Source organism: Gopherus flavomarginatus, chromosome 6 (genome assembly GCF_025201925.1).
Source record: "Gopherus flavomarginatus isolate rGopFla2 chromosome 6, rGopFla2.mat.asm, whole genome shotgun sequence".
Lineage (NCBI taxonomy): Eukaryota > Metazoa > Chordata > Testudines > Testudinidae > Gopherus > Gopherus flavomarginatus.
In genome coordinates, this window is record NC_066622.1 from 32,307,229 (window position 1) to 32,324,148 (window position 16,920).

The 16,920-nt window shown below is 50.6% G+C and overlaps 3 protein-coding genes across 5 annotated transcripts; 2 read left to right on the top strand and 1 right to left on the bottom strand.

Moving 5' to 3' along the window:
* Positions 1–147: 147 nt before the first annotated feature.
* On the bottom strand, positions 148–4,890 carry MRPL49 (mitochondrial ribosomal protein L49). 2 transcript variants are annotated; one of them, XM_050960630.1, is made up of 4 exons: positions 4,772–4,890; positions 4,415–4,580; positions 1,474–1,598; positions 148–315 (listed from the first exon to the last, which is right to left on the bottom strand). In XM_050960630.1, exons 1-4 carry the CDS (start codon positions 4,850–4,852, stop codon positions 169–171), a joined length of 519 nt encoding a protein of 172 aa, XP_050816587.1. In that variant the 5' UTR covers positions 4,853–4,890; the 3' UTR covers positions 148–168. The 2 variants fall into 2 exon arrangements, with proteins under 2 accessions (XP_050816587.1, XP_050816586.1); XM_050960629.1 differs by having other exon boundaries at positions 4,757–4,890.
* Positions 4,891–4,951: 61 nt separating this feature from the next.
* Positions 4,952–9,607, top strand: FAU (FAU ubiquitin like and ribosomal protein S30 fusion). Of its 2 annotated transcripts, none has more exons than XM_050960631.1 (5): positions 4,952–5,040; positions 6,486–6,573; positions 7,663–7,807; positions 8,756–8,811; positions 9,447–9,607. In XM_050960631.1, the coding sequence occupies exons 2-5, from the start codon at positions 6,499–6,501 to the stop codon at positions 9,570–9,572; spliced, it is 402 nt and encodes a 133-aa protein (XP_050816588.1). In that variant the 5' UTR covers positions 4,952–5,040; positions 6,486–6,498; the 3' UTR covers positions 9,573–9,607. The 2 variants fall into 2 exon arrangements, with proteins under 2 accessions (XP_050816588.1, XP_050816589.1); XM_050960632.1 differs by lacking the exon at positions 4,952–5,040 and adding an exon at positions 5,993–6,015.
* A 1,679-nt stretch (positions 9,608–11,286) lies between these two features.
* ZNHIT2 (zinc finger HIT-type containing 2) lies at positions 11,287–13,394 on the top strand. Its single transcript, XM_050959153.1, has 2 exons — positions 11,287–11,290; positions 11,901–13,394. The coding sequence occupies exons 1-2, from the start codon at positions 11,287–11,289 to the stop codon at positions 13,238–13,240; spliced, it is 1,344 nt and encodes a 447-aa protein (XP_050815110.1). The 3' UTR covers positions 13,241–13,394.
* The last annotated feature ends 3,526 nt before the right edge of the window (positions 13,395–16,920 follow it).

Consider the following 16,920-nt stretch of genomic DNA (forward strand, 5'->3'; position numbering starts at 1 on the left):
ATGTAATATGGAGGTTACTGGAACCTTGTTGTGTCCCTTGCTGCTGTTGCATAAAAAATAAGACTGGTTCATCTGGATCTAGGATAGCTCTGAGTCAGAAAACACATCCTCCTCAGAAGGGGACAGATAGCATCCATCAGCACAAAGAAAATGGGATAGTTGGTTTATTTAAAACCCCTTGTTCAACAACCACTCTTTCAGTTCATTGTCAAAATAGCCCTTGATACGGATGCTGCCAGTGATTTCGTTGACTTGAATAGGTGGTGGTTTCCCAGCGAGCTGAGTGAGGAACTCTTTAACTTCCTCTTCCAGGGCCTGAGGTTAAAGAAACAGAACAAGAATTAACTCTCAATATAACTATCAAATAATGACAGCCCAAATGTTTATAGGCATCAAACACTAGGCCAGGCTTTCTGCAGTTAAGAGCTAGTTTGACTGTCTTGGTTTAAAGCTAGGCATGTGTAAGGCATAACACTAAACAGTTCAGAGATGTTATGTTGTTAATTATGTCTTGTAGGAGCTGCCAGAATAGCAGTGTTAATGGTTCAGCTAGTCTGGTATTTTGTTTCCTAGGGTGGTAGATGAGTCTAACAAATATAACACTCTATTTTCTGCATCCATGCAAGGAGGAAAGTCATCTTTCCTCAAGAAAGCAAGCATTTCTCCTTATTCTGGACTAGTATAGCATCTCTATTAGCTTTTTCCTAACTAATATCACTGTAGTGGCTGTTACTCTGGGGAATATGTAACTGTCTCTTACAAAGCTGTATTTAGGGCCCTACCAAATTCATGGCCATGAAAAACATGCCTCAAATCATGAAATCTGGTCTTGTGTGCTTTTACCATATACTATACAGATTTCACGGGGGGAGACCAGTATTTCTGAAATTGGGGGTCCTGACCCAAAAGGCAGTTGCAGGGAGATCACACGGTTATTTTAGGGGGCTACAGTATTGTCACCCTTACTTCTGTGCTCATACTATACCATGTTATCCTTACTTTTGCACTGCTGGTGGCAGCGGCTCTGCCTTCAGATCTCAGCTCCTGGCCAGCAGCTGCCATTCTCCAGCTGCTCAGCTCTGAAGGCAGCACTACCACCAGCAGTGCAGAAGTAAGAGTAGCAGTACCGCAACCAACCACCCACCTCCCAATAAACCTTGTGACTCCCTCCCCCCACTCTCCTTTTTGGGCCAGGACCCCTACAATTGCAACACCATGGACTTTCAAATTTAAATAGCTTAAATGAAATTTACCATTTTTTTAAATCCTATGATTGTGAATTTGAAGGGCCCTAGCTATATTTCTCTGATTAACTGTGAAACTGACTTCTGCAGGATACATTCAATATACATTCTCCTACTATTATTAGATTTGCATTTCCTTTTGGGGTAAGGAGAATCACTGAATATGTATTGTTTAAGAAGCTGTATCATTACTGGTAAGCTGTTAGGAATGAGTTGGAATGGTGCATACCCAGATATCTCCTTCGATTTTCCTGATAACAGTCATCCTCCTATTGCCACTGGTGATGTCCTTATAGACTGGAACATTGTGCATGCGGGACCGTCTCACAAAGTAAGGAAGGGCAGGTGGAGTATCTAATCAAAAAAACTGATTTCAGCTCTAGGCCAGACCACTGTCTGCTCTGCATGCTCCACTAGCGAGCTCAGAGCAGAAAAGTGACCATGGTGAAGTTCAAGTCATCTCAGTTTGCAACTGTACTGTCCATACCACAGACTCCCAGTACCATCTAAAAATCCAACTGAGTTGTTCCTGGCAAAAATGCAATCAGAATTTAGCTGACTTATGCAGAAAGGCAGAACAGATGCCTGCTCATATGTCGTAGTTTGGCTAAAAAACTGACTGGAATAAATTGTAGTCACTTTTCTGATCCAACTGTTTAATAAAGCTTGTATTTCTCAAGCTTTAGAAACAGAGGGGTAAGCCTATTCCAGTCAGAGACAGCATACCCTGCTGAAAGGACTACTACAAGCCTTGATCACTGTGTACCTTACTCTTAAAATCACAAATCCTTGAAATAAAACATGCAAGCAACAGTGATTGTAGCTCACATTAAGTTACAGGAAGTGAGGCCAGAGTTAGGGGCCAGTTTGTGGTGTTAGAAGTCAAAGTTAGAGTACTGCAGGTTGGGTACCTTCTGATCTGAGAAAATGTATCTTTTTGCTCTAGGCTCATATACCTTTTAGGGTTATGCAGCACTATAGGGGGAAATTTTCAAAGAGACAAATGGCACCCAATTCTTTTACTGTATGAAAACTTCCTCAGACTAAAATAATCTGAGTCATAGGAATATATAGCACTGCGACCAAAACCCACCACTTTAAAATCACATGGAAAAATGTTTTAACGAGCATATGGGACTTGCTAACCCATTCAATGCACTTACTGCAGCATAACCCATAATCTGGTGGAAAAAATGTGGGCGTAACACTAGTTCCCCTCCACTTAAGAGCACTGGATGTTCTAAATTACTCTGGAACAGTAGTCACCATGATCCTAGAGGATCTCCCATTCGATCACGAGCTCTGGCAGTGCAACAGGATTGCCACTAAAGCTTGCTCCCTGCCTGCCCTGGCTCCACAGAGCTCCTGGAAGTGGCCAGGGCAGGCCCTGGGAGCAAGGGTCGCCCAGTGCACACTGCTTCTGCCTGCAAGCACCACCCCACAGCTCCCATTGGCCAGGAACAATGGCAGATGCAGTGTTTGCAGAGAGGGGCAGCATGCAGGGGCACACTGGTCCCTTCCAGGATTGGAGTGGAGCAGGCAGGGAGCCTGCCTTAGCCTGCTGTGCCGCTGACCAGGAGCCATCCATGGTAAATTCTGCCCAGCAGGAGGCTGCACCTCAATCCCAGCCCCCTCCCACAGCCACCACCCCAAACCCCCTCCTGCACCCTGACACTGTGCCCCAGCTCTGCCCCCCCAAGCCAGCACCCCATACCCTCTCCTGCACCCCAGCCCTGTCCCGCTGTACCAAAACTCACTCCCAGAGCTTCCATCCTTCACGCCCTACTGCACCAGAACCCCTTCCCACACTACAAACCCTCCAGTCCAGAGCCCACACTCCCTCCCAAACCTCAATCCTCTATCCAGGGCCATCCTTAGCTATTCTGGGGCATATGCAGCACCTCTGGGGGGGGGGGGAGGGAGGCAGGCCTCTTGGGGGGCAGAGAACCACCCTCCAGGACTCACTGGCAGCACTTCCAGGTGCTGGTGAGTGCAGGCCCAGCCCTGCTGCAGTCCTCAGGGGAGTGGGGGCAGGGCTGGGGCAGCACGCAGCTGTACAGGGCACCAGGAAATGTGCCCTACTCACCTGCATACGGGTAGGGACAGCCCTGCCCCTACCCCAGGCCAGTGAAAGTGAGTGAGGTTGGAGAACAGCAAGCAAGAGGGGTGGGGAATGGAGTGAGTGGGGCAGGTCTGCGGGGAGGAGGGGGGTGATTCTGGGTTACCCTTAAATTCAGAAAGTGATCTTGAGCATAAAAAGGTTGGAGACCACTCCTCTAGCTCAGGCCAAAGCTGGTCTTCCTCACAACAGCACCATCTTGGGCTCTTATCTCATTGGTGGGAGCAACTAGTCAATGCAGAAATGAGATACAAGCACAGCATGCTAAATCAGCACTCAACAGAAACAAGGAGTCATTCACTGGCACCTTAAAAACTAACATTTATTTGGGCATAAGCTTTCATGGGTTCAAAAAAAAAAAAAACCCACTTCTTCAGATGCATGGAGTGAAAACTACAGATACAGGCATAAGCATATACAGTGGCACTTGAAGAGCGTTACCTTGCAAGTGGAGAACTTCCCTTCTCTTCATGTGCCAATATAGATTTATGCCTGTATCTAATTTTCACTCAGTGCCTCTGAAGAAGTGGGTTTTTTACCCTTGAAAGCTTATGCCCAAAAAAGTTAGTCTTTAAGGTGCCCCTGGACGACTTCTTGTTTTTGTGGATACAGACCATGGCTACCCCTCTGAAACTTGGCACTCGACAACAGTTGCTACAAGTAGGCTTGGCAGAATTTGATTTCTTGTTTTTGATGGATAATGTTTTAAGCAGTTTTTTCAATATAAATTTCCAGTTATGAAAAGTCATGGATTGCAAGCAATATATGTTGATTTAAATGGTCACAACTGTGGTAAGTTAGACATGTTGAAATTCAAAGTTAAAGTTTATAACCATTAAAATACAAATTCAATATCACATATCAAAATATACAAAGTAAATACCCTTAAAGCAAATTAAGTTCTCAAGCAGCATTTTTACGTTGACTATCTGTAAATGTCAATTCTCAATAGAAAGATTTCAGTGCTTTGGGTGCATGCTGTGAAATTGACCTTTACTGATAATGGAATCCCTCCAAACCCAGTTCCAGGACAGGTGCCCTCTGCTGTTACCTGATGGGGCTCTCCAGCCAGACGGGGTGGGGTACTGGGCGTGTTTGGGGGGAGCAGGAATTCTGGTGGGTGGAATGAGTCTCTCCACAAATTTATATTCTTCAGTGGATTCCACGATCCCGGGATACTGGGGGTGGCGGGTCTCGGGTTTGTCCGGGGACTGGCTCTGAAATGCAAGGGGGGAGGGTAAATAACCGTCAGGTGCTGTTCTTGTGCCACCCGCCTGCAGGAGCCGTGCGCTGCCTGTCCCGCCCCACGGCGGCCGCCGTTTCAGTGGGGCCGGAGCCGCGTGGCTGCAGGCGGGAAGGACGAACTGGCCATCTGATCCCCCCTCGCCGGTACCTGCGGGGCCGTCACCTGCAGCAGCCGCCGGGCCACCGCGCCCCACACGCCACCCGGCCGCCTCCTCAGCCCTGCTGAGGCTACGGCCGCCGCCATCTTGCTGCTGGGACCGAGGGGAAAGGTTGTGACGTAAAAATAGGGCGCCTCCGCGGGCGACAGCCGATCGTGTATGACGTCACGCGTTACGCACCGCGCGCGTCTCCCTCTACGTATATCAGCGTGCGCGGTCCCCGGCAATTCCTTTCTCTTTCCGGCTCCATCTTGTGTGGCGGCGGTGGCTCGTGGTGAGTGAGGCCCCGATGTCCGGCCCGCCTGAGAGCGCGGCCTGGGAGGGAGGCCTGGGGGGCCGGATCAGGCGCTGGGTGACGTTTGGGGGCGGTGGGGGGAGGGGTGAGTGGGGCGGGACCCGAAGCAGCTCTCACCTCCCCCGTCCCCCAGGGGCTCGTGGTTCGGGGGCACCCCCGGGCGGCGTGGTGGGGCTGGTGGTTGTGGTGTGGGGTGGCGATGAGTCTAGGGTGGCGGGTCGGAAACTCCTTGGGGGAGTGAAGGGCGGAGGCTCCCCCGCCTCTTGCTCCAACACTCCATTGCGCCAGGCCCCTCGCTGGCCTGGTCTGGAACAGGAGCCCAACCTGGGCAAGGACCGGGCAGATGGGGCTGACAGGCAAACTGAGAAGGATTGGGGCTGACTCATGCCGTGGATTGTGACTAGTGAGTAGATCCCTGGATGGTGCCGGGTGCCTTGTGTCTCTCCGGAGGTGCTAGTCGTTGGGAAGCGGCTCCCCATTCTGCATCTCCTGACAGAGTTGGCTAGCCCAGCTGAGCACTTTTAAGCCTCATTCCCTAGTGAACCACTCCTGGCTTCTATCTCCAGATCTGGGAGGAAAGTGGTGTCAGTGGGTTTTAGAGCAGGGGCGGACTGGGAGTCAGAACTCCTGGATTTTGTTTGTGGCATGCTAAAGATGGTGCTACTCAAGTGTATCCAGACTTCCACATCCCTTCAGACTAATCCAGGCCCAGCAGGTGGCATTGACTTTTTACCAGTACTGTCTGTTGCCAGGGTGGCAGCAAAGTCCATCTGGGGAGGAGCATCAATAAAGTTTCCTTGTTTATGCCCTAGCAGATCTGCTACTTGAATCCTCTGCCGTTGTTGGGCAGGTGCAGAGACAGACTTTGGCTAGACTGTGCTTGATCTGGGCGGAATTCCAGGGCCTTTGGAGATATCAGCCTTTGCCAGGGTTTGGGTATCCTGATTGCATTGTGTAGGTAACAATTTACTGCTGCAGGCTAAGTCACTTAACTCATGTTTCTATATGAGATTCACACCTAGAGAAGGGGGCTGGGAGCCAGGTCTTCTGAGTTCCATTACTCGCTCTTCTGTTTAAGCCAGTGACAGAACTTCTGGGCTGTCTTTCAGGGTTTGTTGCTGGCTCGGGGAGTGAGGTCTAGTGGATTACAGCAGGGGTGCTGGTAGTCAGGACTCCTGGGTTCTATTTGTAGGTGTTTCACTGGCTCATGATATCAGCTTATTTTCTGGTAGGGTTTTATCTGTAGAGCCTCCCAGTAAGTTACTGGGTAGCTGCTGTGAAATCTGACAGGGAAGCTGCTCATTTCTCTCAGTCAGTCTAGTGCAATGTAGCCACAGAATGTGAGACCTAATGTCTTTAGCCTGCTGTGGGGATGGCCTGGTCTCAGGTAAATTGCCTTAACACTTGTTGTTTTTTCCATTCAGCATAGCTGGAACCATGCAGCTGTTCATCCGTGCTCAGAACCTGCACACCCTTGAGGTGTCTGGCCAGGAAACAGTAGCTCACATTAAGGTAAGGATTTGCTAGCCACATTCTCTCTCTCTCTCTCTCTCTCTCTGTGCCCCCACCCCAGTGCCACCCTAAACAATGTTGTAAGGCTTTTTCAATGCATCCTTCAGCTGATTGCTCATGCCCGAGGGGAAGGGCAGGGGTAGAATTGCTGCTGATAATAAATATTGGCAAAGAAGGTATTGGGCACTGCAGGTCCCTTTCCTTTGCGTGATCTGTGTTGAGAGAATCATAGGGACATGGCTGCCCAAAGCTGGATCACATCAGGCTTTGAGCTTGACATGATAAGCTGAGCATGTGCTTCCTAGTCTGGAACTTGAAGACCTTCACAGGAAGCCAAGGTGCTCTGGAGTTGAGTCAGTAAGGGGCATTTTGTGCTGATACCAGTGTCCCATCATAGTATTGGGAAGGCTGTGCTGCAGGGGTGGGGGATGGGATTGAGCTCAGGAGGGGTTACTCTCCCCCCTTAGTCAATATTGGCCTTAACCAGTACTCCCTTGTGTCTGCTCTTCGGAAGAAATATTAAACATTCCCGATTGCTTGTCACTAAAATCTCCCTGGCACTTTCTGTGACACCAAATTGTAATCTGGGTAATTGCATTTGGCATTGCAGTTGGAATGAAGGGCTGCTGGTTTCACTCCATACTCAGTGGTATTCCTCCCCACTGCCACCCTAAACAACTTGGTCAGGCTTTTCTATAGCTCCTATCTGTGTCCCAGTGCATGGATTCCTTTCCCTCCGTGGCATTTGCCCCATTCATATCCCCAGAGACTGTTGGAATGCATCATCTTTCCCTGCAGAGCCAGTCTGGACAGCTCTAACTCTCGTCATGAATCAGTCCTTCTCGTTCCTGATCTGTGGCAGTGGGATCTGAGCTCCTTCCAACCGCTCAATCTTTTTAGCATTGTGCTGCCCAGAAAGAAACGCCCTTTGCTCTGGGATGCTGTGTCCCCTTGGATAGCACACCTCTGCCTCATGTTATAGGGAGGGTTACAGTGGTGCCTGCTGACTTGAGGAAGGCGCTTGATTAGCTTTGCTCTCCTGGCCTCACCAGCTGACTCTGCCTCTCTGTACCTTGTGTCTCCTGTCAGGCTCACATTGAGTCCCTGGAAGGCATCGCACCTGAGGATCAGGTGGTTCTCTTGAGTGGAACTCCCTTGGAGGATGAATCTGTCATTGGGCAATGTGGCATCAGCGAGTTTACCACCCTGGAGGTGGCTGCTCGCATGCTGGGTGGTAAGTATTGAAAGGTTCTGGGAGAGGTGTACTAGACTCAAATCCCAGATAAGGCTCCTGGACAAGTGGAAGAAGCATGCAAAAGAGTTCATCCCACTGAGCTCTTTAGCTAGGTTTCAAGAGGGGATGGCCAAGCTGTTAACTCCACCAGCTACAGCAGGGTCGTGATAGACTAAGACCACGGCAGCCATTGGGGCTCTGAATGGTGAGAAGCCAGAGGACCTGGAGGATGCCTATGTAAAACAAGCTTGCTGGGTCTCAGCCCACTGTACAGGGATCGACATCAGACAGTTCTTGGAGGCCCCTCCTATTCAGTCTGAGGCCCCAGAGTGAATAGAACATACTGAACTCCCTCCAGTCCAGGACTGAATCCCATTGGGGTTGGATTGGTTGTGGGAACCTTGTGAGTCCTTTGAGATACATCTACACCGTGATTTAAAAAAACGACAATACTCATAGCAAAGAGTCTTAGAGCATTGATTAGCTGACTCAGGCTGTGGAGCCAAACATAGCAGTGTAGATGTTCCGGCTGGAGCCTGGACTCTGAGGCTCTCTGTTCACATAGTTTCAGAGCCCAAGTCGCAGCGTGAGCCTGAAAGTCTGTGCAGCAGTTCTGTAGCCCTGTGAGACTGAGTCAGCTGATATGGGCCAGCCACGGTGACATTGTCTTTATTTTATTATTAGTTATTATTTTTTCATTGTAGACATACCCTTAGAGGCCCCCAGTCACCATGTCTCTTTTACAAAGGAGATTCAGGAGCCAGTTACCAGGGTGCTGGTGACACATGAGTTAACTTAAAGGACTAGTGAGTAAAAGCAGGACCTGAAATGACAAAGCTGGAATGAATCTGGCCACCAGGGCAACCACACCAGTGTCTCAGCCACACTGTATATATTACCCAGTCTCCTGTGGCACTTGAGTGCAGCTCTCCTGATTTCTCTCCCCAGGTAAGGTCCATGGCTCCCTGGCTCGTGCTGGGAAGGTGAGAGGCCAGACTCCCAAGGTAAGTGATTCTTTTGGTGCATTGATATAACTGGGCAGGGGAGGGAGAGAGAGAGAGCTTGTTTCACCTGCTACAGACTTTTTTTTTTATTTTGAATTTTCAATTCACCAAAAATGTTTGGACCCAAAACAATTTATTTCAGAATCACTAATGAACTGAAACAGCTAACCACACCCTCCTACTGTTTGTGAACACCAAGGAATGCTGCTACCCAGTGAGCGATCATGTGAGATCCAAAAGAATTGGTGGCAAAGTTAAAGAGCTTACAGTCTAATAGACAATAGACAAATGGTGGGGAAAAATGAATAATTAGTTTTCCCCATCTGCAAAAACTAGGGGACACAGAGGGTTTGTATACAGGGCGAGTTATTGTGCAGAAAGCCAGGGTGTGAATCTACAGTGTAGATTCTACAGCTTGCCTTGCACCAACATGCCATGTGGACACTCCTACAGCACAGTAAAAGTCTTGGATTTGTGGCTTAGCATGCTGCAGACTTTGTAGGTTTGTTGCAATTTGATATCAGTAAACAGGGTGAGACCACTGCAGCCTAGTGGTTCACACAGGGGGACTAGGAGCCAGGAGTCCTGCCCCCTCTTGGCATGTTGCTAAGCTGACTGTGCTCTCTCCCTCAAAGGTTGCCAAGCAAGAAAAGAAGAAGAAGAAGACTGGCCGTGCCAAAAGACGCATGCAGTACAACCGGCGCTTTGTCAATATCGTGCCGGGCTTTGGCAAGAAGAAGGGCCCCAATGCTAACTCCTAAACAGCACACTTCACCCAATAAAGCAGATGTCACCTGAGTGTGGTGTCTTGTGGCTGCTTTCATTCTCAGGGTCCTGAAACCCAGGGGACGTGGGGCATTCTCTTCTCCCTCCCCTTGCATGTGAGCTGGCTCTGTTCAAGATGCCCTAGAGGCCCAGCCACTCTTAACCACTCCTGCCTGCCTGTGCTTCAGATTCCTCTGGAGCACTTTAGGGGAGGGAACCAGGTGTGAATGTCTGAGAAACAGAGGTTGGGGAGGAGCTAGTTCCAGACAACTGAGAATGACCCCCGGGTTACCCTACCTGCTGTCTTCTGAGGGCTTGGCTACACTTGAGAGTTAAAGCGTTGTTGGTGGCTTTACAGTGCTGTAACTTACTCCCCATCCACACTGGCAAGGCACATACAGTGTTGAATCTCCTTGGCTACAGCGCTGGTTGTCCTCCACATGGATGAGAGGAATAAAGAGAACAGTACTGGTGCTGCAGCGCTGGAGTGCCAGTGTAAACAGTGATTAATCTTACTACACTGTAACTGACCTCCAGAATTCCCATAATGCTTTTAACTAAAGAACTGTCTTTGTTCTGTTGTGATGCCTCTTTGTTTTGTTGTGAACTCCGGGCTCGGAGCTGCTTATCTAAAAAACAAACACAGCTACTGTTTGCTCAAGCAGAGGCAGGCAGGGAATGTCCACAGCTAGTGTTTGCTTGAGGAGAGAAACAGCACGGCTGGGGGGAGGGCGGGAAGGGAGTCCCTCGGAGCAGCTGCTTATCTGGTCTGAATGGTATTTGCTTTTAAGAGTGAATGAGAGAGGGGCGGGGGAAGTGGTCAGAATTTGCAAGGCAGGGAGCTGACACAGTGTTGGCTCCAAAAATCCCCCCCTCCCCCCCATGCTCCCTGTCACACTCCACCACACCCCCCTCTTTTGCAGCTACTTGAATGCTGGGATAGCTGCCCATAATGCACCACTCCCAACACTGCTGCAAATGTGGCCGCACTCCCAGCGCTGTGCAGCTGCAAGTGTAGCCAAACCCTGAGGCCATGGCTACACTGGCATTTTACAGCACTGCAACTTTCGTGCTCAGGGGTGTGAAAAAACTCCCCCCTGAGCGCTGCAAGATACAGCGCTGTAAAGCCTCAGTGTAATCAGCGCTGGGAGCACGGCTCCCAGCACTGCAAGCTACACCCGTAAGGGATGTGGTTTATGTGCAGCACTGGGAGAGCTCTCTCCCAGCACTGGCGCTCTGACTACACTCACACTTAAATTTCAAGTGTAGCCATACCCTGAGAGTTTACATACTGTTGCGTGTTCACTGAAGCCTCAGTGCATTCCATGTCCTGTAGGCAACCTGCATTATGGGCACTCCAAGCAGGAAGGGGAATGAGTGCTAGTTTTGTCTGTGTTATGGACTGAATTCTGAACTCACTTTCTCTACAACAGTGCAGATTCTGTTTCTCCCAGTAGAAGTCTCTCCAGAGCTGCTCATTTTGGTGCCCAAAATCTAGGGGTGGAAAACCCTTCTAGAAGCTGTAGCTATAATGAGCAAGCAACTGTTTATCTTCTGCTTATAATGAGCAAGCAACTGTTTATCTTCTGCTTAAACAGATTAGTAGAAACAAAGAACAAAAAGCTTGATCTAGTACTCTGAGCTGCAGTGAGAACCTGGGTAGCTCAGTCCTGTTCCCCACTTCATGATTTAGACTAAAGAGTGGAAGACATGAGTGAGCTTTAGTGCTGCTCACTTCATGTAGCTCAAATCTGTCTCTTTGTGCTGGTTTCTCCATCTGTAATGTGGCAATGATACTTCTAAGGCAATTATGGTGTAATGTGTCAATATTTGTGAAGTGCTGGGAGATCCCTGGATGGAAGGCCCCAGTGTTTCTCCACCTGGCTTTACAGTGGTGACTTGGTGTGTGCAGCAGGACTGTGCTGCTGTTTTATTACTGCACGGTGGAGGGTGTAGTGCTGGATCTGTAATTCTGGGAAGAAGCAAGGAGCTTCTCAAGAAGAAATGTACAGATTTTCCTGGACCTACACTCTGCCAGAACCCAAGTTTTGTTGCAGCTGCCTTTGGGGTGGAGCAGGCTCATTTTCTAACTGACAGGGTAGTGACAGGAGGGGGAGGGGGTGATCAATACAGGGATTATTCAGCTCGAGGTGCCAGCTTTGTAAAGGTGGGGGGGGGGGGGGCACGATGCCGCAGACTGTCATACCCTGGAACAGCGCGACCCTAACGCAGTGGTCGCCGGAGATAGCCGAAAGGGCGCAGTTCCGCGGCTGAAGAGACGAAACGCCCGAGAGTTTCCGAATCTTGGGCGGAATTGCCCGAAGTTGTACGAGCGCTTCTGGCGGAAATAGCCGAACCCAACAGCGGCCGTGGCGGAAGGCGGAAATGCCCGAGCGCTGCCAAGATGGAGGCGGCGGAGCCCTGCGGCCTGTGCCTGCGAGAGCGGGCCCCCTACACGTGCCCGCGCTGTAACGTGCGTTTCTGTTCGGTGCCCTGTTACCGGGGCCACGGGGCCTGCGCCGAGGCTTTCCACCGCCGGCAGCTGCTGCTCCGGCTCCAAGGCCAGCGGGGGGACCCGGCCTCGCGAACCCGCCTGAAAGAGGCGCTGCTCCGGCTGCGGGAGCTACACGAGCTCGAGGATGCGGAGCCCCAGCTAGGCCGCGACCTGGAGGACCAGGACGACGGTCTGTGGGAGCGGCTCAGTCCGGCCGAGAAGGCCGCCTTCCAGCGCCTGCTGAGCAGCGGGGAGATTGGAACCTTCCTGCCCCCCTGGAGGCCCTGGTGGCGGGGATGGGGCCGGGGACTGGTCCAGGAACTGGGGGGTGCTGAGGGTGCCCAGGAAGCTGGGAATACCCAGCCCCCTGCGGGCACCCAGAAGCCAGAGAAGATGACCCCAGGTTCCGCACCCAGCCACCAGCCACCAGTACCCCAAGGTGCTTACCCCCCCACGGGCACCTGGCAGCCAGAGAGCTCAGGCATGGCACCCACCCAGCAGCCTGAAGAAATGCCAAGCCCAGTTCCTGCTGTGCCTGCATCCATCCCACTACTGGGCTCCCTGATCTGCAGCCCAGCCTCACCCCTGGTGTGCTTCCAGCTGCCTAATGTCTTCTATGCCTATGTCTTCGCCCTCACCCTCTACAATGGGGACTTGAGTGAAGATGAACTTCTGTCTGAGTTCTCTGACATGGTCCTGGATGTCTCCGGGGCACTGGGTGCCAGGCAGGTCTTCCACTCCACAGCAGAGGCGCTGCAGGCTGCCCTCCAGGCAGTGACAGCCAGCCGGTACCCTGAGTGCCCCCTGGGGAATGCAGGTGCTATGATGGCAGTGGCCCAGATCCTCATGGGGGAGACTCAAGCCAAGCAGAAAGGCTTCAGCTTGGCAGCCCTCTCCCATCTTGCCAGGCTGCTGGGCAAGGCCAAGAAACTGGTGCCAACAGAGGAGCGCCCCAGGGTGTATGGTGCCAAGAAGAAATGTGAATTTTTGCTCTCCTGGGTCAATGAAAACCAGGAATCTTTGACTGTCCTGGCCCTAGAGGTACAAAGGGAATATAGAACCCATTTGGAGGCAGTCAAAGAGGTGGATGTAGTTACTAAAGAACTGCAGAAGATGTGGGGTGGGAAACTGCCCCCTGCAAAAAAGCCATTGATTGAGGAGTTGGACTGATGGCTGGAACTTTTCAAGTGGGGAAAAGTGAATGAACCCTCTCTTGGTCAATAGCCATTTTGGATAAATCCACCACACCGAGTCTTGGCACAAATCTTGATCTGGTTTCTAGGGAGTTGACCTGTTGCAATAAAAAGAGCAAGGCAGCTGGCTATGTACGTTCCTGTCTTCCATTCAGCGGAAGCCTTGGTGTGTTCCATGCACTTAAAGCACTGGCTGTTATTTTGGTGGTTTCAAAGTTGATGTGTTTTCCACTGGTGCTGCAGAAACCGCAAGCCGGTCACAGAGTCCCATGCTCTGTGTTTTATATCCCACCACATACAGATTTTTGCAGAAATCATCAATAAAAGGACACGTAGATACCCCCATAGCTAGAGTTGCTATAAACTAGAAAACTAGCATTTTAAGGACAAACATACTCTGCATCCTTTCAGCTGTTATAAACCACTGTCAAATTAACAGCAGTGACAGCCTATGAAAAGTCCTTGCTTTCCTGTGCATTAATAGGGGAGATGTATTCCCCCGAGTCCCAGTCTGCATCGTTAGACTGGAGCTTCAGCTGGAAATAACTAAAAAGACAGCTCCTGTTGAGAGAGGCCAGACCCATTCACAGCTCACAGAGAGAGTGAGAGACAGTAAAATGAGTATTAGGTATTTTTAAAATCTGATATTTTAATGTACATCATCTTATCTAGCTAATGTTTATTTAGCTCTCTAAGCTATTCTAACTGATCACTGTGGTAGGAATGTAAGAATAACTGGCCTGGATGAGACCCATGATCCATCTAGTATCCTGTCTGTGACAGTGGCCTGCCCCAGATGCTTCAGAGGAAGGTGTAAGAACCCCACAGTAGGCAGATGTAGTGTGATCTGCCCCTGCAGCTCTGTAGGAGTTAGACTGGGATTAAGACTTGAATAGCAAGGTTTAATATTTCTTCCATAATGTGTTGAATTATGACAACTGGGCACGGGACTTTGACTAAGGGTTTGCAGGATTGTTGGAAAATAGGCCTATTTCCAAACTGTCCTAGAGTGTCACTGGTGAATTTTATGTGCCTCAAGGAGAGAGGTGTTGTCCCCTAAATATTTTTGGAAAGCTACTGGTGTCCCTAAATGCCATTGGCTTGGTGTGATTAGGTCTAACACTGTAGTCTTACACTCTGTCCTATGGGGCCAGTGATGGGGGTCAGGCTTCATAGAATGATACCCTAAGGTTTTGGTGTGAGAGAGCTTGAACTTGTAGCCCTTCAGGGCATGCAGCACAGCCTGTCTGTTCTTTTGCTTGGGGCTGAGAGCCAGCTATGGATTGAGAACAATGGGGCATTTTATTTGCACTGGGTTGGTTGAGTGAGGAAGAATTGGTGGGGAAGGGAGAAGTCATGGACGGTCTGGGGCTCAATCCAGTAGAATCTGTATGAATTTAAAATAATACCTAGCTCTTATACTGGTATCCAATTGACCGCAACCCACCTCAAATTCCTTTGCCCAGCCAAAGATGGGTTAGAATGTAAGCTTCAAACTACCATTAACCTACCCTGGGTGGAGTGTGGCCCTGTGAGCTGAGAACTCCATTTGGTTTGGGCACTAGCCTATGATTCAGGAGACCTGGGTTCAACTCCCAGCTCTGACACAGACTTCCTGTGTGACCTTGGGCAAGTCACTTAGCCTTTCTGTGCCTCAGTTTTCTTATAAATAAAATACAGATAATAGCACTACCCTACCACATAGTGATGTTATGAGGATAAATGCACTAAAGGTTGTAAGGTCCTTGGATACTGCTACATCTATGCTATTATAAAAGATCTGTGGCACAGCTGCAGTTGCTCCAGGTCACCTGACTTGGGGTAGGGCTGTGGAGCTATAAAACTGCAGGGCAGATGTTCAGGCTAGGGCTGGAGCCTGGGCTCTGAGACCCCCCCCTGCTCACTGGGATCTCAGTGCCCGGGCTCCAACCCAAGAGTCTACACTACTCCCTGCCTGCCTTGCCCCCATGCCACTCCAAGAAGTGGACAGAACCTGGGAAAGGAGAGGCATGGGGGGGGTGTTGCTGTTGCTTCAGGCACCGCCCCCAGCAGTTCCCATTGGCTGTGGTTCCCCATTCCTGGCCAATGGGAGAGGCTGGGTGCAATGCCCGAAGCAACAGCAACATACACACACCCCTGCAGCTCTCCTCCCACACATTCCAGCTGCTTCCTGGAGCAGTGCCAGGCCAGAGCCTGCCCCCCGAACCTCTCCTGCAGTTAAACCCCGTGCCCTGAGCCCCTTGCCACACCCTACACCCGATCCCCTGCCCTGGACCCCCCACCATACCCCACAACCCTCCTGCACCCCAACCCATGGCCCAGAGCCCCCTGCCTCACCCCTCCTGCACCTTGACTCCCCTGCCTTACCCCTCATCCTTCCTGCACCCCACACCCCAATTCCCTGCCCTGAGCCCCCTGCTGCACCCCAACCCCCTGCCACACCCCTCATCCCTCCTGTACCTCACATCCCAACTCCCTGCCCTGAGTCCCTGCCACACCCCTCCTGCACCCCCTGGAGGCAGGGAGGGGGCAGAGTTGGGGTGGGGATTTCAGGGAAGGGGCTGGAATGGGGGCAGAGAAGGGGTGGGAAGAGGCAGGGCAGGGGCAGGGCCTAATGGAAGGAGTGGAGTGGAGTGAGGGCAGGGCCGAGGGTGATGGTGGGGAGGTGTCAGTATTGCAGCCCTCAGGCCAATGTACTAGTCCTCAAGTGGCCTTCCTGGTCATTTGTGTTGGAGACTCTGGTCTACACAGTAACTTTATTGCCCTGCAGCATAAGCTGTATGAATCTGAGTCAGCTGACCTAAAAGACACTGTGCCATGTTTGTTTTATCATCACAGTGTAGATGTACCCTAAGATACACAGAGGCACAAGGAGGGAAATGAGTCACTGCAGGTCATCCAGCAGGCTAGCGGCAGAGCTGGGACTAGAACCCCAGTCTGCTGAGTCCCAGTGCTCTAGCCTCTAAGCCACATGGCCATGAACGCCTAATCCTTGGCTATGGGCCTTCAGGGAAACAGAATAATGTGTTCCATACAGATACCGTTCTGTATCAGTCTGCAGAAAGTTTTACTGACTGCTGCTGGGCCTTCCCTGGCTTCAGAGCCTGCAGCCTTTCTGAATGTCCCATATCCCACAACCACTTTGTGCAGCTGAAACTACACTGTAGATGTGCCCTTTTATGTTGGTACACAATTGAGCCCTGTGGGCCTGGCATGGACCTAAGGCCTGAAGGGACCATTGTGATCATCCAGTCTGATTATTCCCCATCCCCCACAGACAAGCTGTAGAATTTTCCCCAGAAACTGGATTAAAGCTTGTGTTTTGGAAAGAGATCTTGTTTTGCTTTAAAGACTCCAGGTGGTGGCCAGCCCATGCTTCCCTGGTGAGCTGTTCCTGTCCCTACTAGAAAATTGATTTATTTCAAGATTACATTTGTCTAACTTCAACTTCCAGCCACTGGATCTTGCTCTGCCTTCCTCTGCTAGGCTGAAAAGCTCTGTCTGTCAGATATTCAAACAGACCCAGGTGCAGAAAAGAGCTCCTAGGGTGAGGAGTGTAGAGGCGACCTTAGGAAAGGAAACTGAAAGCTGGGTTTGTTTAGCCCGGCCATTAAAAGATGAGAAGGGATTTAATCACTCTCTATAAAGACACAAAAG